Source organism: Rhipicephalus microplus, chromosome 10, assembly GCF_043290135.1.
Source record: "Rhipicephalus microplus isolate Deutch F79 chromosome 10, USDA_Rmic, whole genome shotgun sequence".
NCBI classification, from domain to species: Eukaryota; Metazoa; Arthropoda; class Arachnida; order Ixodida; family Ixodidae; genus Rhipicephalus; species Rhipicephalus microplus.
In genome coordinates this window covers 30,821,161-30,846,405 of record NC_134709.1, presented here as the reverse complement: position 1 = coordinate 30,846,405, position 25,245 = coordinate 30,821,161, and the positions used below count along the sequence as shown (strand labels likewise).

The 25,245-nt window shown below is 51.9% G+C and overlaps 1 protein-coding gene across 3 annotated transcripts in view; it reads left to right on the top strand.

The window, feature by feature from the left end:
• Positions 1-25,245, top strand: part of LOC119181053 (uncharacterized) — a 95,191-nt gene that overhangs the window by 41,476 nt on the left and 28,470 nt on the right. For all 3 annotated transcript variants that reach the window (XR_012886492.1, XM_075875363.1, XM_075875362.1), the window contains exons 7-13: positions 2,301-2,387; positions 2,904-3,035; positions 3,705-3,908; positions 5,380-5,547; positions 20,065-20,147; positions 22,172-22,376; positions 23,874-24,075. Coding sequence is in view for 2 of the 3 variants with exons in the window: in XM_075875363.1 (XP_075731478.1) it covers positions 2,301-2,387; positions 2,904-3,035; positions 3,705-3,908; positions 5,380-5,547; positions 20,065-20,147; positions 22,172-22,376; positions 23,874-24,075 (1,081 nt within the window). In the remaining variant the exon portion in view is untranslated. The remainder of the gene's footprint in view (positions 1-2,300; positions 2,388-2,903; positions 3,036-3,704; positions 3,909-5,379; positions 5,548-20,064; positions 20,148-22,171; positions 22,377-23,873; positions 24,076-25,245) is intronic.

The following is a 25,245-nucleotide window of genomic DNA, read 5'->3' as shown; positions in this document are numbered from 1 at the left end:
TACGTGGCCGCGGTGGTCGACGGTAAAGGGACATGCATGACGAGCGTTACGGTGCAAACGCCACTGACCGAGACGGCCGAGGAGGTGGCCATAGCACTCGCGGTGGCGACCACTGAGGCCGAAGTAGTAATTAGTGACTCGCAAGCAGCGATACGCAACTATGCGAACGGTCGTGTCTCCCGAGAGGCGCTGCGAATCCTAATGACTAACGAAGACAAAATTCGGGAAAAAAATGACACTTTCGTCATGTGGACCCCCGCACACACACAAACCCCGCTGGCCGGCAACGAGGCGGCGCACGCGGCGGCTCGAGCACTCACGAACCGAGCCGTTGCGAACGCCGACGCCGCCTCGGACGAAGTTCCACGCGGGGGGGAGTGGGAGTGGGGGGACCGCATGACTAGTTACCACGAAATAACGCAGCACTATAAGCTAGAAAGGCGAAAGTACCCTCCGCCACACAACAGGTTAAATAAAAAACAGGCAGTTGCGTGGCGACAACTGCAAACATATACTTATCCGAATCCAGTTCTCTTTAGTCTCTGTTACCCTGATCTGTATTTAACAGAAAAATGCAAGGTTTGCGATGAAAGGGCGACACTTTCACATATACTATGGGAATGCTCGAGTTTAGATGAAAGCAACGATGAAAACCACGAAGAGGCAGTTTCGGACCGCAGGACACGCTGGGAGGGGGCTCTGCTCAGCTCCTCATTCGAACAACAACTGTGGGCCGTCCAGCGAGCCGAGGAAGCCGCCCGAGCCCAAGGGCTCGTGGCCGACGCCTAGGCCCGCCCCAAATCAACTTCGCTGGACTTCATAAATAAAGTTATTCTTCTTCTTCTTGGCCCCCTGCTGTTTTCTAAGTATTTACCAGTCAATTTTCTGGTTCGCTTCCTCCATTTCGTATCGACATTCTTCATGTACAAGTAGCTGAATACCTTCCTTTCCCAACGCTCCTCCCCCATTTTTCTCAATCGCTTCTCAAATTTTATCTTGCTGCTAGCTTCCCTGAACTCGCATTAAACGCGCTCCCTTGCAGTAGCCGAGCGCGTGAGGCAATACTCGCTGGTTTCGCTGGGGAGCGCGGCGATTGGGACGGCCTGAGAGATCTCCACCGCGCGCTCGCAATCTCAAAGGCCATAGTCCGTCGGCGTTAGTGCGGCTTTTGGCCGCGAGGCGCCGCCATCGGAGTACATCAGGACCGGCAGGGCAAAATAGACTTTAAGCGAGTAGACTTAACTAGAAGGAGATTATCTGATTGGTGGCTAAAGTCAAGGCACGAGTGAAAATTAAACTCCTCACTGCAAAGTACGAATCCTCAAACTCACTTTTTAAGGAAGAAAAAATAAATATAGTTTTGGGTTCATTAAGTGTTACGGCTTAGTGGCGCTAGCCACCGCCCGATCTAAAGGGTACAGCCATATCCATCCATCCATCCATCCATCCATACAGCTGTCGCACCGTCGCACGCGGAAGCGAAGGCCGTGGTTGCATTCGAAGGTGCCATATAGCTCTCGCGCTAGTTTCGCAGGAATTTCGGCGTCGGCGTCGTTGGTTGTCAGCGAGAAATCGTCCTATGCGTTACCGAAAAATTGAGAACGATGCAAATAAAATAAATGATGAAAAATTGGGGTCTTGGTGGTGATCGAACCCGGGTCGTTTGCGTGGCAAGTGGCGCTGCCATGGTGGTCTAGTGGCTAAGGTACTCGGCTGCTGACCGCGCAAGTCACGGGATCGTATCCCGGCTGTGGCGGCTACATTTCCGATGGAGGCGGAAAAGTTGTAGACCCGTGTGCCCAGATTTGGGTGCACGTTAAAGAACCCTAGGTGGTCTAAATTTCCGGAGCCCTCCACTACGGCGTCTCTTATAATCATATGGTGGTTTTGGATTGTTAAACCGCACATACTATGGGTTTGCGTGACAAGCGGATGTTCTAACACACGGCCATGCGCCTGCTTTTGAAAATACAATAAAAACAACTTCCTGTGCTTGTAACTGCAATGAAAGTAGTTTTCATGCTTTACAAACACACGCGTCCTGGATACATGTGTCACAATAATGAAATATTGCGGTCATAATGCGTGGTACAAGCTGCGCTACCAACACTTTTGTTGTTTCGCTTGTAGTTAAACAGGGTCCGGGGTATATGCTACTCATCTTTGTACTCCGCACATACGCTTGATGATTTAGTGTTTTACCACTGTTTGCTCTCGCATATTTTTTTCAATGTGATTTGCCAACAAGTGAACTCATACTATCTATTGCATTGACTGCATGCGATGAATTACAATTTCAGGAACTTATGTAGTGACAGCACGACTTTCACGGATCGGCAAAGAGGTGAACATCTCAGATACGGTCCTCACAGCCTTCAATAACGAAGGTAAGTCTTGTTCAAACGGAGGCAAAGGGGGACGCAGGAATGAACGGGTGAGCGCTGGCTCTATTTACCGAGGCATGCACAAAATATTCACTAATAATGCCAAACAAGACCTTGCATTTAGTAAAGCAGTCTATCCTTTGGGATGTCCGTCAGTTTTTTGTGTGTCCTGACGTACTGCATAGCGGCTTAGTAAGAAAATAACCTGTTCGATACTGATGCCATGGTGCCCATCATGCTTTCAGCTGCTTTTGTTCGCGGCCAATGCTTACCATCCACCACCAGCACCGCATTTTTTCTTGAGACTGGTGCACCTGACCTTTTTCAGTGCAGGCAATCTTTGTTCTAATTTGCGTTGTTTGGCGAATTCATCGATATCTTGGTTTAGAATAATGAGCCTAAACTAGTCTACTTCAATGTTGTGTTAATTTAGTGGTCTTCGAGTCATAAAAATAACCGCCATAAACCGTGTGAAAGTGACGACAACACGCCTTCTGCGTTAACTCTTGTAACCTGCAGTGTACTTTGAAAAGATGGAACCCAGCAGCGCCCCCTACCGCCGGGAGGAAAACAAGAACGACTTTCTCACACTTACCTTTTCCGGTGGGGAGGTCCCGAAGTTTCCGCTTTACTGCATCCTCGTACCGTCAGGTGATTGCTCTCTTCTGCGGGATCTTATTTGGCTTTGGTTCTTTGTGGAACATCACGACTACGGCGACGATGACTGTGAATATCGCTAAGAAAGTATTCACCCGCCGTGGTAGCTTAGCAACGATGGTGTTGAGATTGAGTTCATTTGTTCATTTGCTGATGTCGTGTTCATTTGTTCAGTGCCCTGCAACGGCAACCTGGTTTCGATGAGGCGAAACGCAAAAAAAAAACCCTCCTCCTGTGTTCTAAAATCTTGTTGCACATTCCAGGGGCTCAAAATTATTCAGTAATCCCGTACTACGCCCTACTAAACGTTTCTTAGGCAAATCTAAAAAAAAATTGGTGTTTCCTTAGAAATTACATATATTTTTTACGTTTCTGCCTCATATTTCAGAAAGAGTCTTGCGCTAACCTGCGGCATTATCGAAATGGCATGCGGAACGTTTCAGTAGCTGGGCACCCCTAATAGTCGCATTGTGGCTTTCGCGTGTAAAACTCGAACAAATACTGTTGAAGCTAATATCGGAATGAAACGCGAGCTGTAATGACTGGCGAGCGGGGTGATTGCGCTAAAAATAATTGCCCGTCAAAGATAAGTTTGCGAGAACATCGTTTCGGCGATGCGTGCGATTTAAAGCGATACTTCGCGGCGCCTGTCTCGTACTGCAGACAGGTCGAGGAAGCGCGTCCTAGTGCCGCCTCAGGGATCGGCTCCCAGCTGGTTCACGCAATGCCGCGTGCCTTTCCCGAAGACGTCGGGAGACTTCGTGGTGTACCCTTCGCTCGACGGGCAGCACCCCCTGGTGACGGGTTTCAACCTCTCGCTGTATGCGACCAGGCCACAAATCAAGACTTCACATATCACAGCTGACGGTGCGTTCCTTTGTTGTTTGTGTGCCTACCGAGTTCGATGAGTGGTCGCCGAATCAACAGAAATATTGTTCGAGTCGCATTTAATTAGTCTCTGGCTATACGAAAGAAAAATTGATTAATTTATTTTACTAAGAGGAGGGTAGTGGTCGAAGCATTCGATCAATTGAAGTAAAGGGAACGTAGTTGGTACGTATTATTTCGTTACATAAAAAATATAGCCAAGGCTAGCCAATGTAAGCTTCTACAGGAAATGTACGAGCAAATGCAGTAATCGTTACATAAACGATAAGTTGTTGACTATTTATTGTTGTAGTGTGTATTTGGTATTGATCATTGTGAATTTGTATATCCTACTTTTTGTCACTGCGGAATTTTTTCGATAGTTCTTTCTCTTGACCCAAAAGTTTTATTCTGAATTGAGCTCCACTTTAATTCCCAGAGTAGCCGTACAAAGTCTTCACCTTAGTATAGTTCTGCATTTAATTGAATAACAATCACCCGTACCGTGGAAAGAAAGGCTTTTGTAAAGTACTATTAAACGGAGGACTTGACGTCACCGTCAGCTTGCTGCACTTTTTCGCCGTGACATCACGAATTCTGATGGTGTCTCCTCGGGCTCACCTAATGAATCTTCTTTAGCGAATTGTGGATGAGTATTTACTCAATTGCGCATATCTTGCCTTGAGGTATGAAAACCCGTGTTGTATTGCGGGATCATGTGGGGGAAGAGAAAGCATAAATGGGGCTTGAAAGTTTCAAGTGCCCCTTTTGCGTCCCCTGCCGATGCCCATGCGTGTGCACCGTTTATTTGCATAATGGCGTCTGCAACGCGGAAAACAGTTTAGCCATCTCGGGTGACACCTTCCGCATACATAAGAAAAAAAAAGAGTATCTGTCACTGTTTTCGGTGAGTCCTGGTATTTGCCACGTATATGAATCTTTTTTTTTTTAACCGTGGTAACTCAGTTTCGGCTCCCACGGCACGGGAGTACAATGAGCTCGTAAGTACGAATACGAGAATGCAATGAGCTCATGATTGCATAACAACGGCGAAAGTCGATGAGACGGAACAGACAGGAGCAAACGCTTAGTCCGGTTTCTCTTTTTGTCATCGTCGTTTGCGCTGTTTCGTGCTCATGAAACCATACGAACGAGCTCAGTTCGATGGCTTCATGAAAAGTTAATAGTTATCTCTAAAGAGAGATGACGTGTCTTGTCACGTTAGAGAGTCATTGCCGTGCCAAGTCAGGACACACACAGAAAGAAGTCAAAGGTCACATTGTTGCTGTTGCTGCTGCTGTTGTACGAGGTCGCAGACAGCGCTAGCTGCGACTTCCGACCTGAGTTCATGCAGCCACGGGATCACATCTTCACAATGTCTCGCAGAAACGCAGTGTTGTGTAAACTATCGTAAGCGCGCGCGTTCTTACGCCCCTGTTTCCGTTTTTTTTTTCTTCTGCGCTTTCAAAAGGCAGCAGCGCCGTGGTGTTGTTCGACCGCCCCGTCAACGTGTGTCTCGCCTCGGGCTGCGAGAAGATACTCTCCGGCGACACGCTGAGCGCGCTGGGACCAATGAACGTGCACTGTCGGTGGGCGACTAAGCAGCAGCTGGTCGTGCACCTCGCCAAGCCCGCCCCGGGTGAGTGTTTTTTTTTTTTTTGACATCCTGAGTCTATCGGTGGTGAGAAATTAATCTTGCAATAAAAGAAGACGCCTTTCATTGGAATAGCACTTCGTAATGGACGAGTTGGTCTGACAGGGCTCGCATGTATACTCAACCGTTTCAGACGCCACATATTGCCAGCTGTCTGTACATGCGTCAATAGACACTTTATTAAGGCCTTACGTATATTACAGACACAAAAAATGACCTCGATAAAACGATAGCTTGGGCTAGGTCATGATGTTTTGGAATGAATATGTTTGCACAGCACATATTCATTCCAAAATCTGACCGGCGTCCCGCGTTGGCACCAACACCTAAAAAATAATAGCTTGATGACGTCACCATATGCCGTCATTCTGACGTCACAGATTGCCAAATTTTCTGGCGTCGTCGTAAGGTCACATCACGTGGAGTTACAAGTTGACGCCATTACGTGTGCATGTCATTACATCGTCGCTTTCTCGAAGCTAAGCCGCTTCCGGAGACATAGCAAAACGTCGTTGGGCGTGGGTATGGTTTCGGTGGGTCTGTTGTTTTCGAGTCGTGACAAGTGATTAAGTGATTTTTTTAAAGACGGTAGTCTTCCTTGGGGACCTTCAACGCACATTTTGGTCTGTCTTTTTGTCTGCACATTTGTCCGCCCTTAACGGTACCCTAAACGGCACTAGACGATTCTCCAAACGGCCGACCCCATCTGCAGCGCTCACCAATATATCTCAAGCTTCGGCATTCATACTTGTGCGATTGTCAATTAAAAACAATTATTGGGCATAACACACCATAACATAGGCACCATAACAGCACGTCAATATTCTGTATGTGCGTATTTTACTACAAAAGGCATAAATAAGTGACTATAAGGACCGTAGCGTTTATCACGCTGCGCTGACCATGCAACGCTTGCACCAAAAGGCAAGTGTTTCCAACGCTTTGCTTAGATGACACGGTACCTCCCCGTCGCTTTGCGTTCTACACCTTATCGCCTCCGAGACAGGCGCGCACGCCGCGTGCTTCGTTTTCCAAGATAACTGCCAGATAGCGCTCATGTCTCACGTGTGACGTGACTTCATGCTCTCGTTCGCCTCCGCTGCACGCTCGAGGCACTCTAACGCAGCGCCACCAGAATACCATTCACTGATTTTCTTGCGCAGAACATCAAATAAACGTTTTGTTCACTCTCTCCAGACGCAAGACTGTCGTCTTTCGATGACATTTGCGGTGTAACATGCAAATACGAGGCCATTTTTTTTTCTCGGACGTCAAGTTCCTCGTCACACTTTTTAGCCGTCAATCTTTGCCGCCTGCGGAGTGAGTGAGTGAAACAACTTTATTGACGATCCGACATGAAGGGGGAAGGGGTAGGGGGATTAAAGCGAGGCACTAGCATGCTCGGACGTCCCAGAGCAGCAACCTACTCGCGTCAAACCCGTGGCGGCGTTGCTTTCGGCCACTGGCTTTCCAGGATGCTAAGCACGTGCTGGACCACGTCTCTTTGGTTGCCAGGCTCTCGGCTGATGATTTTGCTGCTTATGGCAGTTGGCATTACTTCTTGGTTACCCGGCGGTGGTGCACAGTCTCAGAGGAGGTGTCTCTGGGTGGCTCGCGCCTTCTTGCAGTGTTGGCATACATCAGTAGTGTAAACCTCCGGGCAAACGTGCTTTGCCCAGACGGGGGTCCATATTGCTTGTACTAGCAGCTGCTGTAGTGTGGCTGCTTCTCTGCGTTGTAGGTCTCGGTGAGGCGGTGGGTAGAGGCGTCTGCTCGTTCTGTACCACTGCAGAACGTCGGCGTAGGTTGTGATAAAATACTCTCCGTCTTCGGCATCGGGTCGTTGCGGCTCCGAGAAATGCGTTGACAGAGACCCGCGGCTAGTTAGCGCGTGTGCCTCCGTATCTGCCTCCTCGTTGCGGTTCGGGCCCACGTCCAGCTTCCCGGCGTGCGCAGGGAACCACTTGACGGTAATGTTGGTTTCTGGTCTTGCTATAGTTGAACATACTCTTGCAGTGGTTCCATGGACGTTGTTTGTAGCAAAGTTGACTATTGCCGTCTTCGAGTCGCTGAGGACTGTGCGGCAATCCGGGATCGCTAGTGCCAGTGCGATTGCAAACTCCTCGGCTTGCGTGGGCGACTTGCACCGTATGCTTCCCGACGTTGTGAGTAGTCCAGTGTCTGCTGCGATGACTGCTGCTGCGTACGTGCTTGGCCGGTGGGGATACTTTGCCACGTCCACGTAGTATGCGCGCGGATCGTTGGCGTGACCTTTTGTGAGGGCCGTGGCTCTCGCCGTTCTTCTTTCTTGGTGTACTTGCGGATGCATGTGCTTCGGTAAGGGTGGAACCCTCAGTCTTTGGAGAACGTCCCGGGGTAGCTGCTTTGGTACCTCCGGAGTCGTCGCTGGCGCGTTGATTCCGATGCGTTGTAGTATCGTTTTTCCCGTCCTGGTCTGGGACAGGTGGTGATACTGCGCCGTTCGCTGGGCTTCTGCGATTTCTTCCAGCGTGTTGTGAACGCCCAACGCGAGCATGCGTTCCGTGTTGGTGTGGGGATATAGGCCCAGGGCCGTCTTGTACGCCTTTCTGATCATCGCGTCAATCTTGATCTTCTCCGCCGCTTTCCAATTGTGGAACGACGCTACGTAAGAGATGTGGCTGACTGCAAACGACTGGGTGAGTCGTAGTAGACTGTCTTCTCGCATGCCCTGGTACCGCGTGGCCACCTTCTTGAGTAGGCGGGTGGCTAGCGAGAGCTTTGCGTGGAGCTTCTGTACCGTCACGTTGTTGCGGTTCAAGTCCTGGAGGTGCAGCCCCAAAACTCTGAGCGTCTGCACGTGCGGTATCGGCGTTCCGTCTTGGGTTACCACGTTGATGTTCTGCGTTGTCGGGCGTCGCGCACTTCGCGGTGAGATCACTAGCAGTTCCGACTTGGTTGGTGAACATTTGAGTCCGGTGGGTCGTAGCTAGGTGTTCTTCTACGGCGGTGACGGCTTCTTGGAGGGCTGCCTCGATCTGGCTGTCGCTTCCTCCCGTTGACCACGGCGTGATGTCGTCCGCGTAGATCGTGTACCTGATGTTTCTAACGCGTTCCAATCTTCTTGCAACGCCTATCATGACAAGGTTGAACAACAGAGGGGAGATCACCGAGCCCTGCGGTGTCCCCGTGCTCCCCAGCTGCTTGAGCGGTAGTTGTAGTTCTCCTGCCACAAGCCGCGTGGTGAGGTTGGTCAGGAAATCTTTGATGTAAGCGTACGTCCTCTCCCCCATGTTGAGGTGGGACACCTGCCGAAGGACGGCCGAGCGGTGTACGTTGTCGAATGCTCCCTGGAGATCCAGTCCGAGCACCGCTCTGTTATCCAAAGTGGGAAAGTGTCTGTCCACGATTTCGTTCTTGAGCAACAGCATGGCGTCCTGGGTATCCTGGGTACACAGTTTGGCCCGGAACCCCAGCATTGTATGTGGATATATGTCCGAATCTTCCAAATAACGTTGCCATCTGTTGAGTACATTCTGTCCTCTCCTCCGCTCACAGGACGCGCACCGGCACGCAACACAAGGTCGGAGACGGATACAGTGACTTGTAGGTTCGAGCCGCGGGAGTCGCTGAGTGCCTCGCACGGAGCAGACGTGTTTTTTTCCCCGTCCCCAGTCCTTTGATTTTGGCAGCTTTTGCTCACTCCCGTGGGCGTATTTATTTCACGTCTAAACCTTAAATAGCACTCTCGAGTGCAGCCCTTTTTAGGGCTCTAAGGTTTAGCATGTGATTTCTCAATGCCCCCTTTTTCTTCTTTTTTTATTATTGTTTACTTTAATTTCAATGGCACCACCCTGGATGGTCCCTCAATCCCATCGCTAATGGCGGACGGCCTGCCTGAGGGCTTCCCGTCAGGTTATGCTCTCGACTTGGCAGAAAGAACCAAGGCCTGCGACCTACTGCTCAAAACCGCGGCACAGGTTTTGCACACAGGAACGGCCGGCCGACCAAGCCTGCCGCGTCCCTCACCTACCTCCAGCGCACGTACCAGGGCAGGGAGACTCAAGGCAGCCACAAGCCTGCTGTCCAAACCTCCGCAGCAGACCGCGAGCAACGCCGGTCCTAGGCTCCGCGCACGAAGGACGAAAAACTTCCCACCGAAAAAGCGCGCAGTCACAAGAAGGCAGACAGCAGCCGCCGCCATTTTAGGAACGCCCGCCATCCTGCAGAACCGGTCTCCGTGCCAGGAGACAGGAATTCAAGCCAGCAGCAGTAATGAGGTTGGCTACCCAGAAAAGACAGAATGTGAGCTGTCTCCCTCCCCTCAGAAGAGCGACGCAGCCAGCAGTGGTTCTTCGCCCATCACTGAAACGTCGTCCCCCACCTCTTCCTCGTCGTGGTCACACAACACGCCGGCCTCCTCTCCCAGCACCTCTGTAGAAGAGAGCAGCCCGGAACACAAGGAGCAGGGCTCCTCCTCCCCTTTGGTGACTGACGACACAGGGACACCTGGAAAGGCAGCCCTCTCTACCCCACAAGCCGAGGGAGAAAAACAAGTTTTCCTCTCGGTCCCGAGTACACCTCTTTCCAGACCGCCTAATCAGCTACGCCGGGAGGTAAACAAATCCAGCGCATCTCGAGAAACGCAGCCGCGCCCCCTTGATCGCAACAGCTGTGTGCTGGGGGCACCCGAGGAGCCATTTCCCTCACTGCCATCCACAGGGGCTCCAAACGGCACCAAACTCTGCGAACCACAGGTTCCTACTACCTACACATGGCAGAAGAACCAGGGGGTACAAAAACCTGCGGTTTCAACCCAAAAATGTACCCCACCCACTCAGCTACCTGCGAGACCTGGGTCTACTTCCCAGCTGGAGACCGTCCTCTACAGGCCAACCGCCAGGAAAACCTCCTTTCGGTCTGCGACACAAGAGGCAATCTCCGCACAACTAGCGGCAGTTGAGGGGGCACACCGCGTGCGAATTAACTTCGGCCGCAATGTTATCGCTGTCGACATTGCCGCGGGAGCACCGCTCGCGCCCCTCCTCGCAGTTTCCGACATCTGCGAGATTCCCGTGCGTGCCACGCAGGCGTCAACCAACACCTGCAGTGGAATAATCCACAATGTCGACCCAGCACTCACTGAGGAGGAACTACGCGACAACATCGCATCGCAGCTCCCTGTACTGCAATGCACGCGATCCGGACGCAATGTCGTGATCATGTTCTCTGGACGGAAACCTCCACAGGACATCGAACTTTACAAACAACGACGCCCGGTTCGTGCTCGCCGCCCTCGTCCTGTGCAGTGCGAACGGTGCGGTCGCTACGGCCACACGGACATCACCTGCACAGCACACGAACGTTGTGTGCGTTGTGGCGGGCCACATCCGCGTGCCGATTGCACCGCGCAGCGCCCGCGCTGCATATTCTGTGGCGCCACCCATCTGGCCACAGAACCCCGCTGTCGTCGCTGGCAACAAGAGCGTCAGCTACTAGAGCTCCGCGCGCAATCGGCCCGCCCCATGATACGCCGCGAGGCCTTTGCAGTTGTTCGCAAGAACAACCCCATGGCACACAAATCTGCCACTCGAGAAGGGTTTTCATATGCGGCGGCCGCTGGTGGCTCTACTGCTGATGCATCAACTAACACCACCACCGCTCCAGAGAACTCCTCGGCGATCTCGGTGCTCGCGGCCGCAGTTCATGCCGCGTTGGACTTCCTCCCTCGCGACTGTCCGGTTCGCCCGCTCTGCATAGCAGCGCTGGCTACGCAAGAAGCTCTGACACAGCATGGCGAGTAAAAACTGTGCACGGCGGCCGCGCATCCTTCAGTGGAACTGTCGTTCTTTGCGCCGCCGTCACAGTGAGCTCGCTGAGTACTTGCTGCTCAACGAGTACGACATCGTCGCACTACAGGAGGCCTATGTACGCGGAAGCGAATGTAGACTCACTGGTTACTCGAGCTACCACTGTACAGCGAGGTGTCAAGTGCGCGATTGCGACTTAGATGTGTGCTGCGACCCCACACATCCTCCCGCCCGCTCTTACGCCTCCATCTACGTGCGCAATGGACTCTCACATTGCACTGTTGATGTTTCCGACACCTTGTGCAGTGAGGTTGAATGTGTGGCGGTTAAAGTGCGCCTCGGGCAGTGCGACACGGCAGTGGCGTGTGTTTATGTCCATCCTGTCCACAGGTGGGACACGACATTTGTGACCCGTTTGGTGCGACGCCTACAAGGTGACTGTGTGATCTGTGGAGACTTCAACTCGCACCATACGGCTTGGGGGAGTGACCACATAGACTGCAGAGGCAGAGACCTGTTGGATGCCATTGCTGCGACAGGCCTGCTTATTATAAATACGGGCTGTCCGACTTTCGTCCGTCGCGGCGTAAAAAGCAGTGCCATAGACCTCTCACTTGTGAGTGACCATTGCCGGTACGAATGGAAGAGGGAGGCAGACACGTGGGGCTCAGATCATTTCCCCCTCCACCTAGAGCCACTTCATCGGCGCCGCGCGGGCACGCGCACATACACTGTCACTGACTGGCCACGTTTTCGGCAACTTTCGGCTGCCTCCCCACCTTCCGGTGTCGCCTACTTCTCGCACGTCGCCCGCTGCGTCGAAGCGGCCTCGCGCAAGTGCACAGTGCCAGTGGGAACACCAGCTCCGGACATAAAACTTCTTAATTTACGCGCGGCTCGCCGGAGGCTCCAGCGCCGTGCGACTAAAACTGACCGCAAGGAGCACTGGACACTGTATAATCGCCTTGACGCCGTGTGTCGCCGACACGCACGGCAAAGACGCGACCGCTCCTGGGGCAGTCTATGCGTCACGCTGGACGACCCGCGACGCTCCGCGCGTGCGTGGAGGATATTCAGTGCCGTCCTCTGCCCCGTTGAGTTACGTTTCCCAGCTCTCGCCATTGCTGTTGCACATTGTATCACTTACCAGCAACTGGCCGAGCTACTGGCTGACACCCTCCGCCTCAGCGCTCCTGAAAGCTTGCCCGAGGTTCCCCAACTCCCGCTGCACCATCGCCGAGAGTGGTACAAACCTCGCCGCTTTTTCCTCACCACCAGCATGCGCAATCAAGTACGTGCTTTATGCACTGAGGATTTCACTCTCGGGGAGTTGCGCCTGGCTTTGGCGTCGCGCAAACGGCGCTCAGCGCCAGGCGCTGACGGCGTGACATACCAGATGCTTCGCAACATCGATCAGTCCCAGCTCCCAGTGCTCTTGGCCGCCTACAACGACGTGTGGCGCACGGGGATAGTGCCGCAAGAGTGGCGCGAAGCCATCGTCATCCCCGTGCTCAAGAAGGGCAAACCCGCCTCGGAGCCAGCGTCCTATCGCCCTGTTTCCCTTACCTCCGCAGCGGGCAAGCTCTTCGAGGCCATGGCACTGAGGAGACTTGAATGGATTGCCGAGGCACTGGATGTTTTCTCGCCTTCGCAGTGTGGCTTCCGCCGTTCGCGTGCTACTGCCGACGCCCTTGCGGACGTCATCGCAACGCTAGAGGAGGCACAGCACAAAGGAGAGGCCGGGTACCTCATCCTGTTAGACATCAAGGCGGCATTCGACTCCCTGCCACACCCCACCATCTTGAACGCGGTGCGCGATCTCGGAGTGACCGGTCTCCTCTTCACGTACATCGTTTCCTTCCTCGGCGGCAGAACCATGCGTGTGCGCGTCGGTGGAGTCCTTAGTGAGCCGCGTACCGTGAGTGTCGGTGTTCCGCAGGGCAGTGTACTCAGCCCCTTCTTGTTCAATCTCGCCCTGGCTGACATCGAGGATTACATCCCCCGTGCTATTCCCTGTGATGTGCGCGTGGCGGTCTACGCGGACGACATTGCAGTGTTCGCGACGGGACCTGTGCCCAGTGGCCGGTGTATTCGCACCAGTGTCCAAACCGTCCTGGATTCTATTGACGCGTTCATCACGGGCAGGGGGACGACGCTTTCACCGGCGAAGACGGAGGCGATGCTGCTGCACCCCAGTTATGGCGCCCAGCGCCACACACCGAAGTTCACTCTCCAAACAATCCCCATCCCTTGGAAGAGGCGAGTGACCTACCTCGGAGTGCAGCTGGACCAACGCCTCAACTGGTCACCAGCGGTCAGCGACCAGCTTCGAAACGCGCGAAGGGTCGCCTCCGCCGCTCGAGTGCTCCTTGCTCGCGGCAGTGGATGCACACCGTCCCTAGCTCTCCGCATCTACAACGGAATGGCTGCGGTGCGCATTTTGTACGGCCTTCCTCTCGCAGCGCTTACGCGTTCCAACTGGGAGACACTGGACGCAGCGCATCGTATCGCGATTCGCCAGTTTTTCAGCTTGCCCAGATCATCTCAAATCGGCCCAACACTTGCTGAGGCGGGAGACATGCCACTGTCACTCCGGGCCGATCTTCGAGCGCTAAATCACATAGAGCGTATGAAACGCTCGCGCCACGGACAGCATCTGGTATTCTGGCTCTCCTCACTTCCGCACTCACGGATGGGGCAATGCGCTGCGGCATTCTACGCCCTCATCCCGAGCTCACCGGATGTGAATGACTATAGTGCCCCGCCCTGCCACCATCGCCCTCTCAAGATTCGGACACAGTTACAGGGAGTGGCAAGCAAGCGGACGACGCCAGTGTGTGCACTTCGGCACAAAACTGCTACCACTTTTGACGAACTCGCGGGACGACTCCTCGTCTTTACTGACGGTTCAGTGTTGAACGACGGGTGTGCCGCGGCTGCGTGTGTGGTGTCTTCGCTGGAGCTTCACAATCAGTGCCGCCTTGCCTGCGAGGCATCGTCGACGATAGCCGAACTCGCCGCGCTTGACCTCGCCGCCGATGCCCTCATTCAACTGAGAGTTCCGTCGGCTGCCGTTCTCTCGGACTCACGTGCTGCTCTCCAACTACTCGCGCAGGACGCCCGCAGACCTCCGGTTGCCACGCGCATCGCGCGAAAGCTCGAAGCAGTGCAGGACCTAGGATGTGATCTTGTGCTGCAATGGATACCAGCGCACGTTGGAATATCCGGCAACGAAGTGGCCGACGAGCTGGCCAAAGAAGCACACTCTCCGGGAACCCCTGTGACTACAGCGGTGAGCACATTCGACGTAGCAAGGCTTCGCACACGGTGCTCTGTCACCGCTCGCCACCCGGACCCACGAGTTGCGGCAGGGCAGCCACCACGCCCACTCCCGAAAACAGGATTTTCGAGAGAGGAGCGTGCCCTCCTTCTCCGCCTGCGCATCGGCTGCTACCGCACGGCGGAACGGGTTCACAGACAGTCGGTCGTGGAGACCCAAACTGCCGTCATTGCCCACAGCCCGAAACACTCCATCACATTATCTTCCAGTGTGAGGAGTATTCGGACGCGCGCAGATCACTATTCGATGCTTACAGCAAACTGGGACTCGGCACCAGCACTGTTGATGTGATTCTTTTTCCCCGTGCGCACGCATGCCTGGTGAAGCGCGCGCAAGCTGCCCTCATCACCTTCCTGAGGACTTCTGCGCTATTTGAGCGCTTGTGAACTGAAAGAACATTAGTGCCTCCCCATCGATGTCCACTGGACTCGTATTAGTGAGTGCTACGTTTTTCCGTACAGTGTTTTCCGTACAGAGATTACGCGCTTCGGCGAGTGCTTCACGCGCTTTGTACGACGCGCCAATCAAACCGTTGTCCTCCTCTCGATGACGATACCTCTCCGGCCCTTGGGAGCCTTCCTAGTCAGCTGTGCATGGCGCGTGGGGGCTTGTGAGTCCGTTGCGAAAGCAGAACGAATGACCCTCGCCTTTCTTTTTTTTCTCTCTTTTCCAATCTTTCCCTCCCTATATTTTTTATTCCCCATATCCCATTCCTGTGCTGACCTGTTGAGGTGTCCTTGTAAGGAGAGACAGTTACGGGTCGGCACCTTTCTTTTCTTTTCTTCTGTTATAACCACTTATATATATATATATATATATATATATATATATATATATATATATATATATATATATATATATATACATATATATATATATATATATATATATATATATCTGTTGAGTAGGACGTGTTCAAGCACCTTGCCCCCGCACGACGTTAGAGAGATGGGTCTCAGGTTGTCTATGCTGGGTGGTTTGCCCGGTTTGGGGATCAGGACCGTTTTCGCGGTCTTCCATTGTTGCGGTAGCTTGCCCGTGCGCCAGCACTGGTTGTAGTACTTGGTGAGGGCTTCGATTGCCGTGTCGTTCAAGTTCCTCAATGCCTTGTTGGTGACGTAGTCCGGTCCGGATGCCGATTTACAGTTGATTGTTTGTAGAACCGCTCGCACTTCCCATTCTTCGATGTCAGCATCTAGTCTCTCGTTGGTTGCCCCTTCGTAGCTGGGGAGTGGGTCCGTTGGCGTTACGCGGAGATACTTGGCATCCAGGCGTCGTTGCACCTCAGCCTCTCCCATTTCTTTGACGGCTTTGTGAATTGTCTAGTTCAGCATGTAATGCTGAGCTCCCTTGGTTGTCTGATCGTTAAGCAAGTGGCGTAGCAGGCGCCACGTCTTGCCTTTGTGTAGTTGACCGTCGGCTTCTTGACACACCGCGTGCCACTGCTGTCTGCAGAGGACTGCGCTGTGATACTCGATGTCTCTGTTGAGTTGTGCTATACGTTTGCGTAGCTTTCTGTTGTGGCGTTGACGTTTCCAGCGCCGTCTCAGCGAGTTGCGGGCTTCCATGAGGTGCGCTAGTATGCTGTCCAGCATCGTAGCCTCCGGCTCTACTTCTACCGTCTGAGTGGCGTCTTTGGTCGTGGCGTTCAACATGTTGGTCCATGCTTCTATGTTTTCAATGGTTTCCGTAACGTTGTCTTCTAATTTCTTTCTGTACTCGTGCCAGTCGACGATTTGCTGTTGCTGTGCTCTTTGCGTGCTCTCTGCGATGGGTATTGTAATTTCGAGTATGCAGTGGTCACTTCCCAACGTCTCCCCGGTGTTCCGCCACGTGACTCCACGCAGTGCCGAGGCCGTGCTTATGAAAGCGAGGTCCGGGTTTGTGTCTCGCTGCGACGACGTTCCGTTTCTCGTAGGTGCGTTGGGGTCGTTTAGCAATTGGTAACCTGCGTCCATTGTTTCGTCGTAGAGACTGTGGCCCTTCGCCGTCGTGTATGGATACCCCCATGCCGTATGTTGAGCGTTGAAGTCTCCACACAGTAGGGTTACGTTGGAGCCGGTGAGCTGTTGCGCTTTGTGCACAAGGGTGCGGAATTTTTGCTGGAAGTGCTTCGGATTTCTGTACACGTTGATTATAAAAGTGCTTTCACGGTGCTTGCACTTCTCGGGGACGATTTCGACCGTGCTGTGCTCGATGGCGCCGTTGGGTAGCAGCTCGGGATCTATTGAAGTTAGATTCTTCTTTACCAAGGTGCAAACCCCCTGCCCTGCGCCTTTCCCAACTGTTCGTGCACTGGGGGGCTTCGCAAAGGATCTGTACCCCGGTAACGTCGGTGGGGTTTCACTGTGCGTTTCTTGTAGTATTATAACGTCGGGTCTCTTGGTGCTTTGCTGTATGTACTGTTGTAGCGATGCTTTTCTCCCCTGTATGCCGTTGGGATTCCATTGCCATATGAGGAGATGATGCTGTTGTCTGTGCTCTGTTTCTGTGGTTAGCGGTGCCTGTTGCCGTTGTCCCGTCCATTATTGCGGTAGGGTGAAGGCCTGTTGTGGGATTAGTCCTGACGCCGTCAGCGCGTGTATTAGTGCATCCAGCTTAGTCTGTATTCCTTGTATGGTAGACTGCATGCCATGTACGGGTGTCACCAATGTGTCGAGGCGTGCGTTGGTTGCATCGAGGCGATCGTTAGTAGCTTTGATGGCTTGGCTCAGGATTTCGTAGTTGACTTTCATGGTCTGTTCTAGTCGATCTTGACGTTCTTCTAGGCGGTCCAGCCTAGCGTTGACTCTTCGTTCACGTGCGTATTCGAGCACTCGCTTCTTGGGTGCCGGTTCGCTTGTCTTAGCAACGTCGATCGTTTCGGGTTCTGCGCTGTTAGCTTCCGTAGGAACTGGGACTTGTACCTCCAAGTCTGAGTTTGTGTTGTTTTCCGTTCGCGTTGGGGATCTTGGTTGAATCTGCGGCGGCGACGGCGACGGCGACAGTGTCGGAGTCACCTGTTGCTGCTGCTGCTGTGCGTTGATGAGTTGGTTCAACTTGGCGTTCATCTCTTGCATTTGAGCTCTCTGTTCAGCGATGCATCGCTTGAGCTGGTCATTTTCATTGCGTAGTGACTGGATGGTGTTGTCCTTCGCTTCAGCTACGTGGTTGAGCGGATTGCGGTTCGCTGCTTGCGGGTTGACTGCCTGGGCCCCATTTATCACGTTGCCCGGTCGCTGCTAGTTGCGGTTGTAATTCATGTTCTCGCTGCGCTTGCCGTCGGTGCTTCTGTCGCGGCTCGCCGATTGTCCCCTGCTTTTGTCCCGCTTCCTCGAGCGGCTGCGTCCTCTATTTGATAGACGTGCTTGATTCTGTTGTTGCGGTGGCAGCTGCGGGAAGTCTTGCGACGAAAACGTTGACGCCGCGTTTCTGCGCTCCTATCTGCGCTGAGTAACTACGAAGGGCTCCTTGTACTTGTTCGTACAGCCTTCCGTGCCCGTGGCGTGGGCTCCGTTACACAGTTTGCAACGTGGCTTGCACCGCGCCGCGTGGTCTGCCGCCGGGTTAGGCGCGCCACACGCAAAGCAGATCTTGGTTTCCGGCGTGGGGCATACATCGGCTCGATGGCCGATTTTGCCGCATGTCTTGCATACGTTGTGGTGTTGCCTGTATAATCCACACTTTACTATAATGGAGCCGTACTTTATGTAGTTGGAAACCTTTGTTCCTGCGAACAAAATGACGATGGAGGTAGTGTTTCCAATCCTGTGCGCTTCGAGGGCCTGCGGGTTTGCTTGGTTAACGATATTCTCATGCAGATCTTCGGCAGTGTTCTCTACTGCGATGCTACGGATTACTCCTTTCACTGTGCCGTGAGGCGCGGTGCAGTAGGCATGCGTTTCGTAGCTACGGCCCCCAATGTACAGAGAGCGTACGCTTGTGTAGTAACGTGCTCGTTCTTCATCGGGCGTGCTGATCACGATGATGTTCTGCGTGCGATTAGTACAGATCGTATCTGCTTTCGCTGCGGTCTTGGGAACGGTAGCTGCCGTTATGACTGCGGACATTACGATGTCACCTTCGATTTTCGCTAGGAATAGCCCTCCTCTCGGTCGTATTACAATCTTCTGCTCTTCCCGCGGCAAATTCAGCGGCATGCGGGACGCTTTAGTGATTCTCGCTATCATGAGTTTTGCTTGAGCTTCGCTAAATTGCGGAGTTGGCTTGCTGCTTTGGGTAACTTCGTTAAGCTGGGGCTAAGTCGTTGGCTTACTTGTTTTCCGAAGATTTTCCATCCCGCGATGTCGCTTGGGTGTAATTCGTTGCCGCGCACCGCGACTGCGGTGCGGCCGGTGCTGCGTAGCACCTCTTGGTCGTTGATCGTGTCGGTGGTCGTAGTGTCGTTGCCGCCACCTCAAAAGCCCATGTCTTCCGTAGCAAGGGCCGCGAAACGGTTGTGGGAAACGGCGTTGAGCTGCGATGAGGCCGAGGCCATCTTCGGCGATGAAGAGTCGAGCCGTCAAGCGGGGCCGGGCGGCCGACGCAGCTGCGCGCCGCGGCCGTACTCGTGCTAAGCCTAGGCGTGGTGCGCTAGGCCTAGCATCGCACAAGTGAAGAAAACGTCGAAAATTGACGAAAAGTCCGGTTGGCCGGACCAAAAATGGTATCAATCGAGTCCAGGGATGTTCACGGACACTGCAGTGATGATTTCCAATCGATTGGAAGCAATTAGGGCGGCACAATTAGCGAAACCTGCAGAGCTCATTCGGAGCACGTCTGCTCAGCTCGGCGACCGCAGCGCCCCCCCTGCCGCCCGTGGAGACATTTTTTTTGGCAGTAAATAATGTTGAATGTTCGTTTTCAAGGCACTAGGTATAGTCTATTGCAACTAAAGTTGTGCCAGAATGCGTTGATTTGTTTTATACTCATTCTACTTAACTTATCTATTTATATATTGATCCTGACGTCATTCATGCTGGTTATGCATAAATAGAATCAAATCTCAGGCTTGAGTCATAGTTGGAATTCGTATTCTGTTACCTTCACTTTAAGCAAACAAATATTATACGTTTGACGTTGTTCGCGAAAAACTGGCACGTCGAACGACTTATCGAACATGGAAATGCCTTCAACAAAGTGATCCTATAAACCAGTACACTGCAAAATGAAGTAAAACAGAGATAATTATTATCCCGGAAGTTTAATGCATCCAGAAATCAATGTTGATCTTTCTAAGTCTCTAATGACACAGCTGGCAAAAACAAGCGTTGTGCATAGTTACGCGTGAAGCTTCTTGAAGGGTTCGGCGACCTGACCGTCTCAGCAGAATCTCGCTGAAGCATTACGACAAATTTTCCTTGCTTTGGTTTGCTTTGTTTTTTTTCTCTATAGGAGACAAAGTGAAGCTGCTCCTCAACTCTGATAACGTAGTCGAGGACAAGCAGGCTGTCATCTGGAATGTTGGTGACGAGCTGGTAAGTTAAATTCAATTCAAGTTTGTTCATCATCTGTCAGATGTTCGGAGCAAAGGGGACAAGTTGTCTCCATTGGCAGGCCGTCTGATTCTCGTACGTTGACTGCGTCGATTGCCAATGACATGGATATACGGCAGAAACGAGGACATGACACTCAGACTGAGCATGTTCAATTGTGGCCTTACGCGGGCCTGGAAGGCAGCACTCGACGAAGTTCAAGCACACAATCGATACTGGCAGATAAAGATTGCACTTTTGTAATAAGACTTTTACCTATTTAGCAAAGCACGTTCAATTGTCGAACGATAAACTTCTAAGATTACATTATTCGCTTACCCTGTTTGGTTACATAGATTGGTTACACAGTCCTAACAGCAAAGAGCAGTGGTGAACTACCAGCCACTGCATTCAGGTATCTTTAAGAGAGCGTCTGCTCTTGCCACGCAGCTGCAAAGCATTTTGAGTCGATGATGCCGAAGGACGCACTTTTGTTTTAGAGTTTAGTGTAGGCGTTGATGAGCACAGACCTGTTTTTGTGTGTTCACTTATCGCTGGGTTATTAGCTATCTGGTCCCGCCACGGTAATCTAGGGGCTAAGGTACTCGGCTGCTGACCCGCAGGTCGCGGGATCAAATCCCGGCTGTGGCGGCTGCATTTCCGATGGAGGCGGAAATGTTGTAGGCCCGTGTACTCAGATTTCGGTGCATGTTAAAGAACCCCAGGTGGTCAAAATTTCCGGAGCCCTCCACTACGGCGTCTCTCATAATCATATATGGTGGTTTTGGGACGTTAAACCCCACAAATCAATCATATTAGCTATCTGACAAGAAAGAAGGGGGGGGGGGGGATGCCATCTTATTTCCGTTTCTATATTTCTTTACACACCAGAGAGCGGTCCCATATGTAGTCAGAAACAGATTGATCGAAGGCCTAATGTACCGTGCCGCAGCGTGCGTTTTAATGACGTTGAAGCTATCAAAAATGTGTTTCAGCATGAACTTACAGGCAGGCTTTCGATTTTACTCGTTCGGGAAACCTCTAGTCTGAACCCTGTGTGTTGTGTGGGTGCTTAACCCGTTCCTGCATACCGCCAGCACCCACGCGCCACATGCCGCGAATTATTGCCTCGTATTGCTGGCGCATTACAACCGTGCAAACAATAACTTGAAACAACGTCAGTTTCACAAATGACTGTCACTGCGAGGTTCCTGGCATTTCTTTCAGAAGATGGTTTTATGATTCTCGTGCGTGTCAGGCATGAAAATGTTATGTTGAATTCTCATTGGTGTTAACTGCGTGTGACAATAAAATGTTATGTTTAATTGCTATTAGTATTAACCGCGTGTGACAAGAAAATGTTATGTTGAATTGCTATTAGCGTTAACCGTCAATCGTAAATATAGCTTTTATACACCACTTCAGATAGGCGAATTTAGGGACAGCAGCATACACCCATCTCAGTGTAGTACATGGTACACTGAACCGCTTGCACATTTTGTTTTTCGGTGCAGCCACAAGCTTGCACAGAGCAATTTGCGTATAACAAGCAACACCGACTTTAGCTTCTAATTTTCAGTATCTTTTGAGTGGGTTATACGCGAGAAAACGCGTTTTGTAGAATCAAGTAATATAATGCGGACATCATTAGACGCTCTGAATAGAAATCTTCGGATGCAGTCGAGATCCGCCTAGCGTGGGCTGCGAACTAAATAAGGGAAATTTTTTCGTAGAGGCTCGTCTGTTAGACTTGCCCGAGTGAATACAAGGGACTATTGTGGCAGGGAAAGTGTAGGGGCGACACATTGTTGTCTTAACCGGTAATGTCGTAAATCGAAATTAACTGAGATGGACGACGAACCACCCTCTTTGTCTGTGCGATCTGAACCCAAACCTTCGAACTACGTGTTTGGTGGTCTACCAGTTAACCTACGAAAGGTGTTTACCCGTCCACTCTTAATGGGTATTTCTGAACGTGTGATTACGACAAGCCACATTGCTCGTATCCGAGGCGTTCTTTCTCGCAGAAAACGGACGCCAAGCGGTTGCCGGCGTCGGGGAGTCCCGCTCTGTCGGCGATGCTTACGGGACCCAGCGTGGCTCCGCGGTGCGGTGCGCTAACCCTCAACGTGCAGTACACGTGGCCTCTGGGACCCGTGGAGGCGTTCGCGTGGTCTGCCGTGCGAAACGACAGTGCACCTCTGGAAGACTACCTCAAGGCCCAACTCAAGGGTGGGAGAGTGCAGGGCCAACCTCTCGCGTAACGTCCAGATGCGCATCTGCGATCCACAGTGGTGGCTTGATTCCCGATCTGGTGATCAGTCACCACTATACTACATACTTTCACGCGGGAAGCAGCGTAATTATTTACGTGAATGACTAAAAAAAAGTGATGATCAGTGGCAGTGATGATCAGCAAAGAGGGTCTGATGTGCACTCACCTCAAAAGGCTGTACGCTCACCTGCGCCTAGCCGCAAAACTGCTAGTTACGAAACAAAAACTCTCACGGATCTTTATGCATTAATCTATCATTTAAGACTATTTGAAAGTGAAAGCCATTTCGTTTTCTTCCCAGTCAGTGTATTGATTCCCCTCCAGGAAGCTTTCTGCATCTAATTTTGATTTGCATGACCTCCGGGATCAGAGGCACTGTAAGCTTTCCGCATCTAATATTGCGCACATCCTAAAAGATCGGGAGCACTGCAAGCTTTCTGCACATAATGTTGTTTTGCACGGCCTCCAAGATCGGGGGCACTGCAAGCTTTCTACAACCTGGTTTTTACACATCCGCCGTGATCGGCCCACTTTTGAGCTAGCGACGATGTCGTGCGATGGCGTCATCATGTAACGTCACGTCATGTGATGTCATCAGGATGCCATATTGACGTCACGAGGTTTCGTAATCTGTGATACCACGATGATGTCATATGGTGATGTCGTCACGTGATGATGCTTTTTTGTATGACTTGTGTTGACGCCGACCCGACGCCGCGAGACGCTCGCAGATGTCGACGACGGTCAATTTTCGCGTTTACTGGCAGGTACAGAGAGAGGGAGAGAGAGAACTTCATAAAAATTCGCAGCATATTCCCGAAGTGAATGAGGATGAGGGGGGTGAAGTGTCCATCCGTCCATCCCTCCCTCTGTTTGTTTGCTGTTCGTCTACTCCTAAAACAAGATAGCACGCATCGGACGGATGCACAGGTGCTTCGCCCCAATCATCATTATTCACCCCGTGGATATGCTGCGAATTCTTTATTACATGACGACCGCTAACGCCATCTAGATCTATTATTTACAATGACATACACACAACGCCATCTAGATAGCGATTCTTAAAACTAACTAGTAGTGGCTACTACAGCATACTGCGAGGGAACGACCCGCACTTTAAGGAGCTTCGCCCCTAAGGGCCGTTTTACGCGCTTCCCGCACAGCCGCAACGCGCGTGCTGGGACCCCTACCGCACGCGAGCGGGAGACAAATAAGCCAATTGGCGACGCTGTGGAGGGTGAAAGAGCGTCGTCAATTGGCTTCTTTGTACCCCGCTTGCGTGCGGTAAGGGCCCCGGCACGTGCTTTGCGGCTGTGCGGGAAGCGCGTGAAACGTACGGCCCTAAGATATCCCTCACATCAGACATTGTCCGTTGCCCCAAGGCGTAGGCCGTAGACACGACAGCAGCAAGGATTTGACTGATGATAATAATGATGTCTTACCGGACTTGGCAGGTACAAACACGCCGTTCCTAGAGCTGGACGCCGAAGAGCTTGAGTTCGACATGGAATACAGGTTCATGGTCAAGGTGACGGCTGACAGCAAGAACGTGGCCGAGCTGTCGCACACGCTCATCCATAGGGACGTGAACGCTCCGGTCGTGGTCATCTACACCGACGCCATGATGAACGGACAGCAGGTGTCACCCGAAGACGAGTAAGATAAATACACCTCGCTGTCTCTCTTTGTAGAGTATACTGACGCGGTATTTTAGAACGGGGATCTGGAACACGTCCGCTAGCGGCCTAATCCGCACTGCCTTTGTCCCACATCTTTAGTGGGGCGCATCATGCAGTCACCATGTGTTAAAACACAGCCGTGCAAACAAATAAATAAATAAATAAATAAATAAATAAATAAAAGTACTGTACTTCGAAATTGCTGCCCAGAATTTGGCTGTTCTGAATACTGGTACAAATATGTTAATCGAATCCTGGCCTGAAATCCCCTTCAGAAATCACCAGTATAGGAAACGTGTGGAAGGCCTTCTTAAACAGGGTTAGCTGATATTTGTTTAAACTCCGCACAGCTCCACCTTCACTATCCCGGTCCTTGAAGGACTAAATTTTGTAATTCCGGCGCGCTGGCCGAGGTGAGCTTGAGACCCTTGATTGTTTCATGGTATATGAAGATACTACGCCCCCTGGAGGCACCACGCCGTCGTGCAGTGCTCTCCATGTCACAATGTACGGAAACCTGTCTTATCTGGGAGAAAATGCACAATCAATGGACGTGCGCCCGCTTTTATCGGTAAAGCACACCGCAACTAAAAGTAAAAAAAAAAGTTAGCGGCACATCCACGAAGTGAATGATGCCTGAGAAGTGCGGCAGCTTGGGCTAGTTGGTGTGACATGACGATAGTTATAGCGCGAGAACAGAACGACGACACAGAGACAAGGACTGTGTCGTCGTTCTGTTCTCGCGCTATAGCTATCGTCATGAACGATGACGAGGGGGCGAAGCTCCAGGGATATCATTAACTTCCGTACGTTGCCCACTCGATCATGCAAAGATGTGACAACACGTGTGTACACTATACAGAAAGTTGTTTGTAATCAGAATGCGCATATGGTGTTGAGATGTCCATATAACTAGATATTCATATGGATATCCATATGCATGTGGATATTCATATAGATATGGATATCTATAGCATGTCACACCGACGGACAGGGCACATGGCTCGGCCCTATGGAACTTCGCCCCTATAGGAAAGGTGACACCAGCGGCGTGTCGTCTTTCTGCGACTTATCGGCACCTTTGACTGGAAGCCCTTCTCATACAAGTGCAGTTCCCATTAATCACATGATGGTAACATCTTTTGCC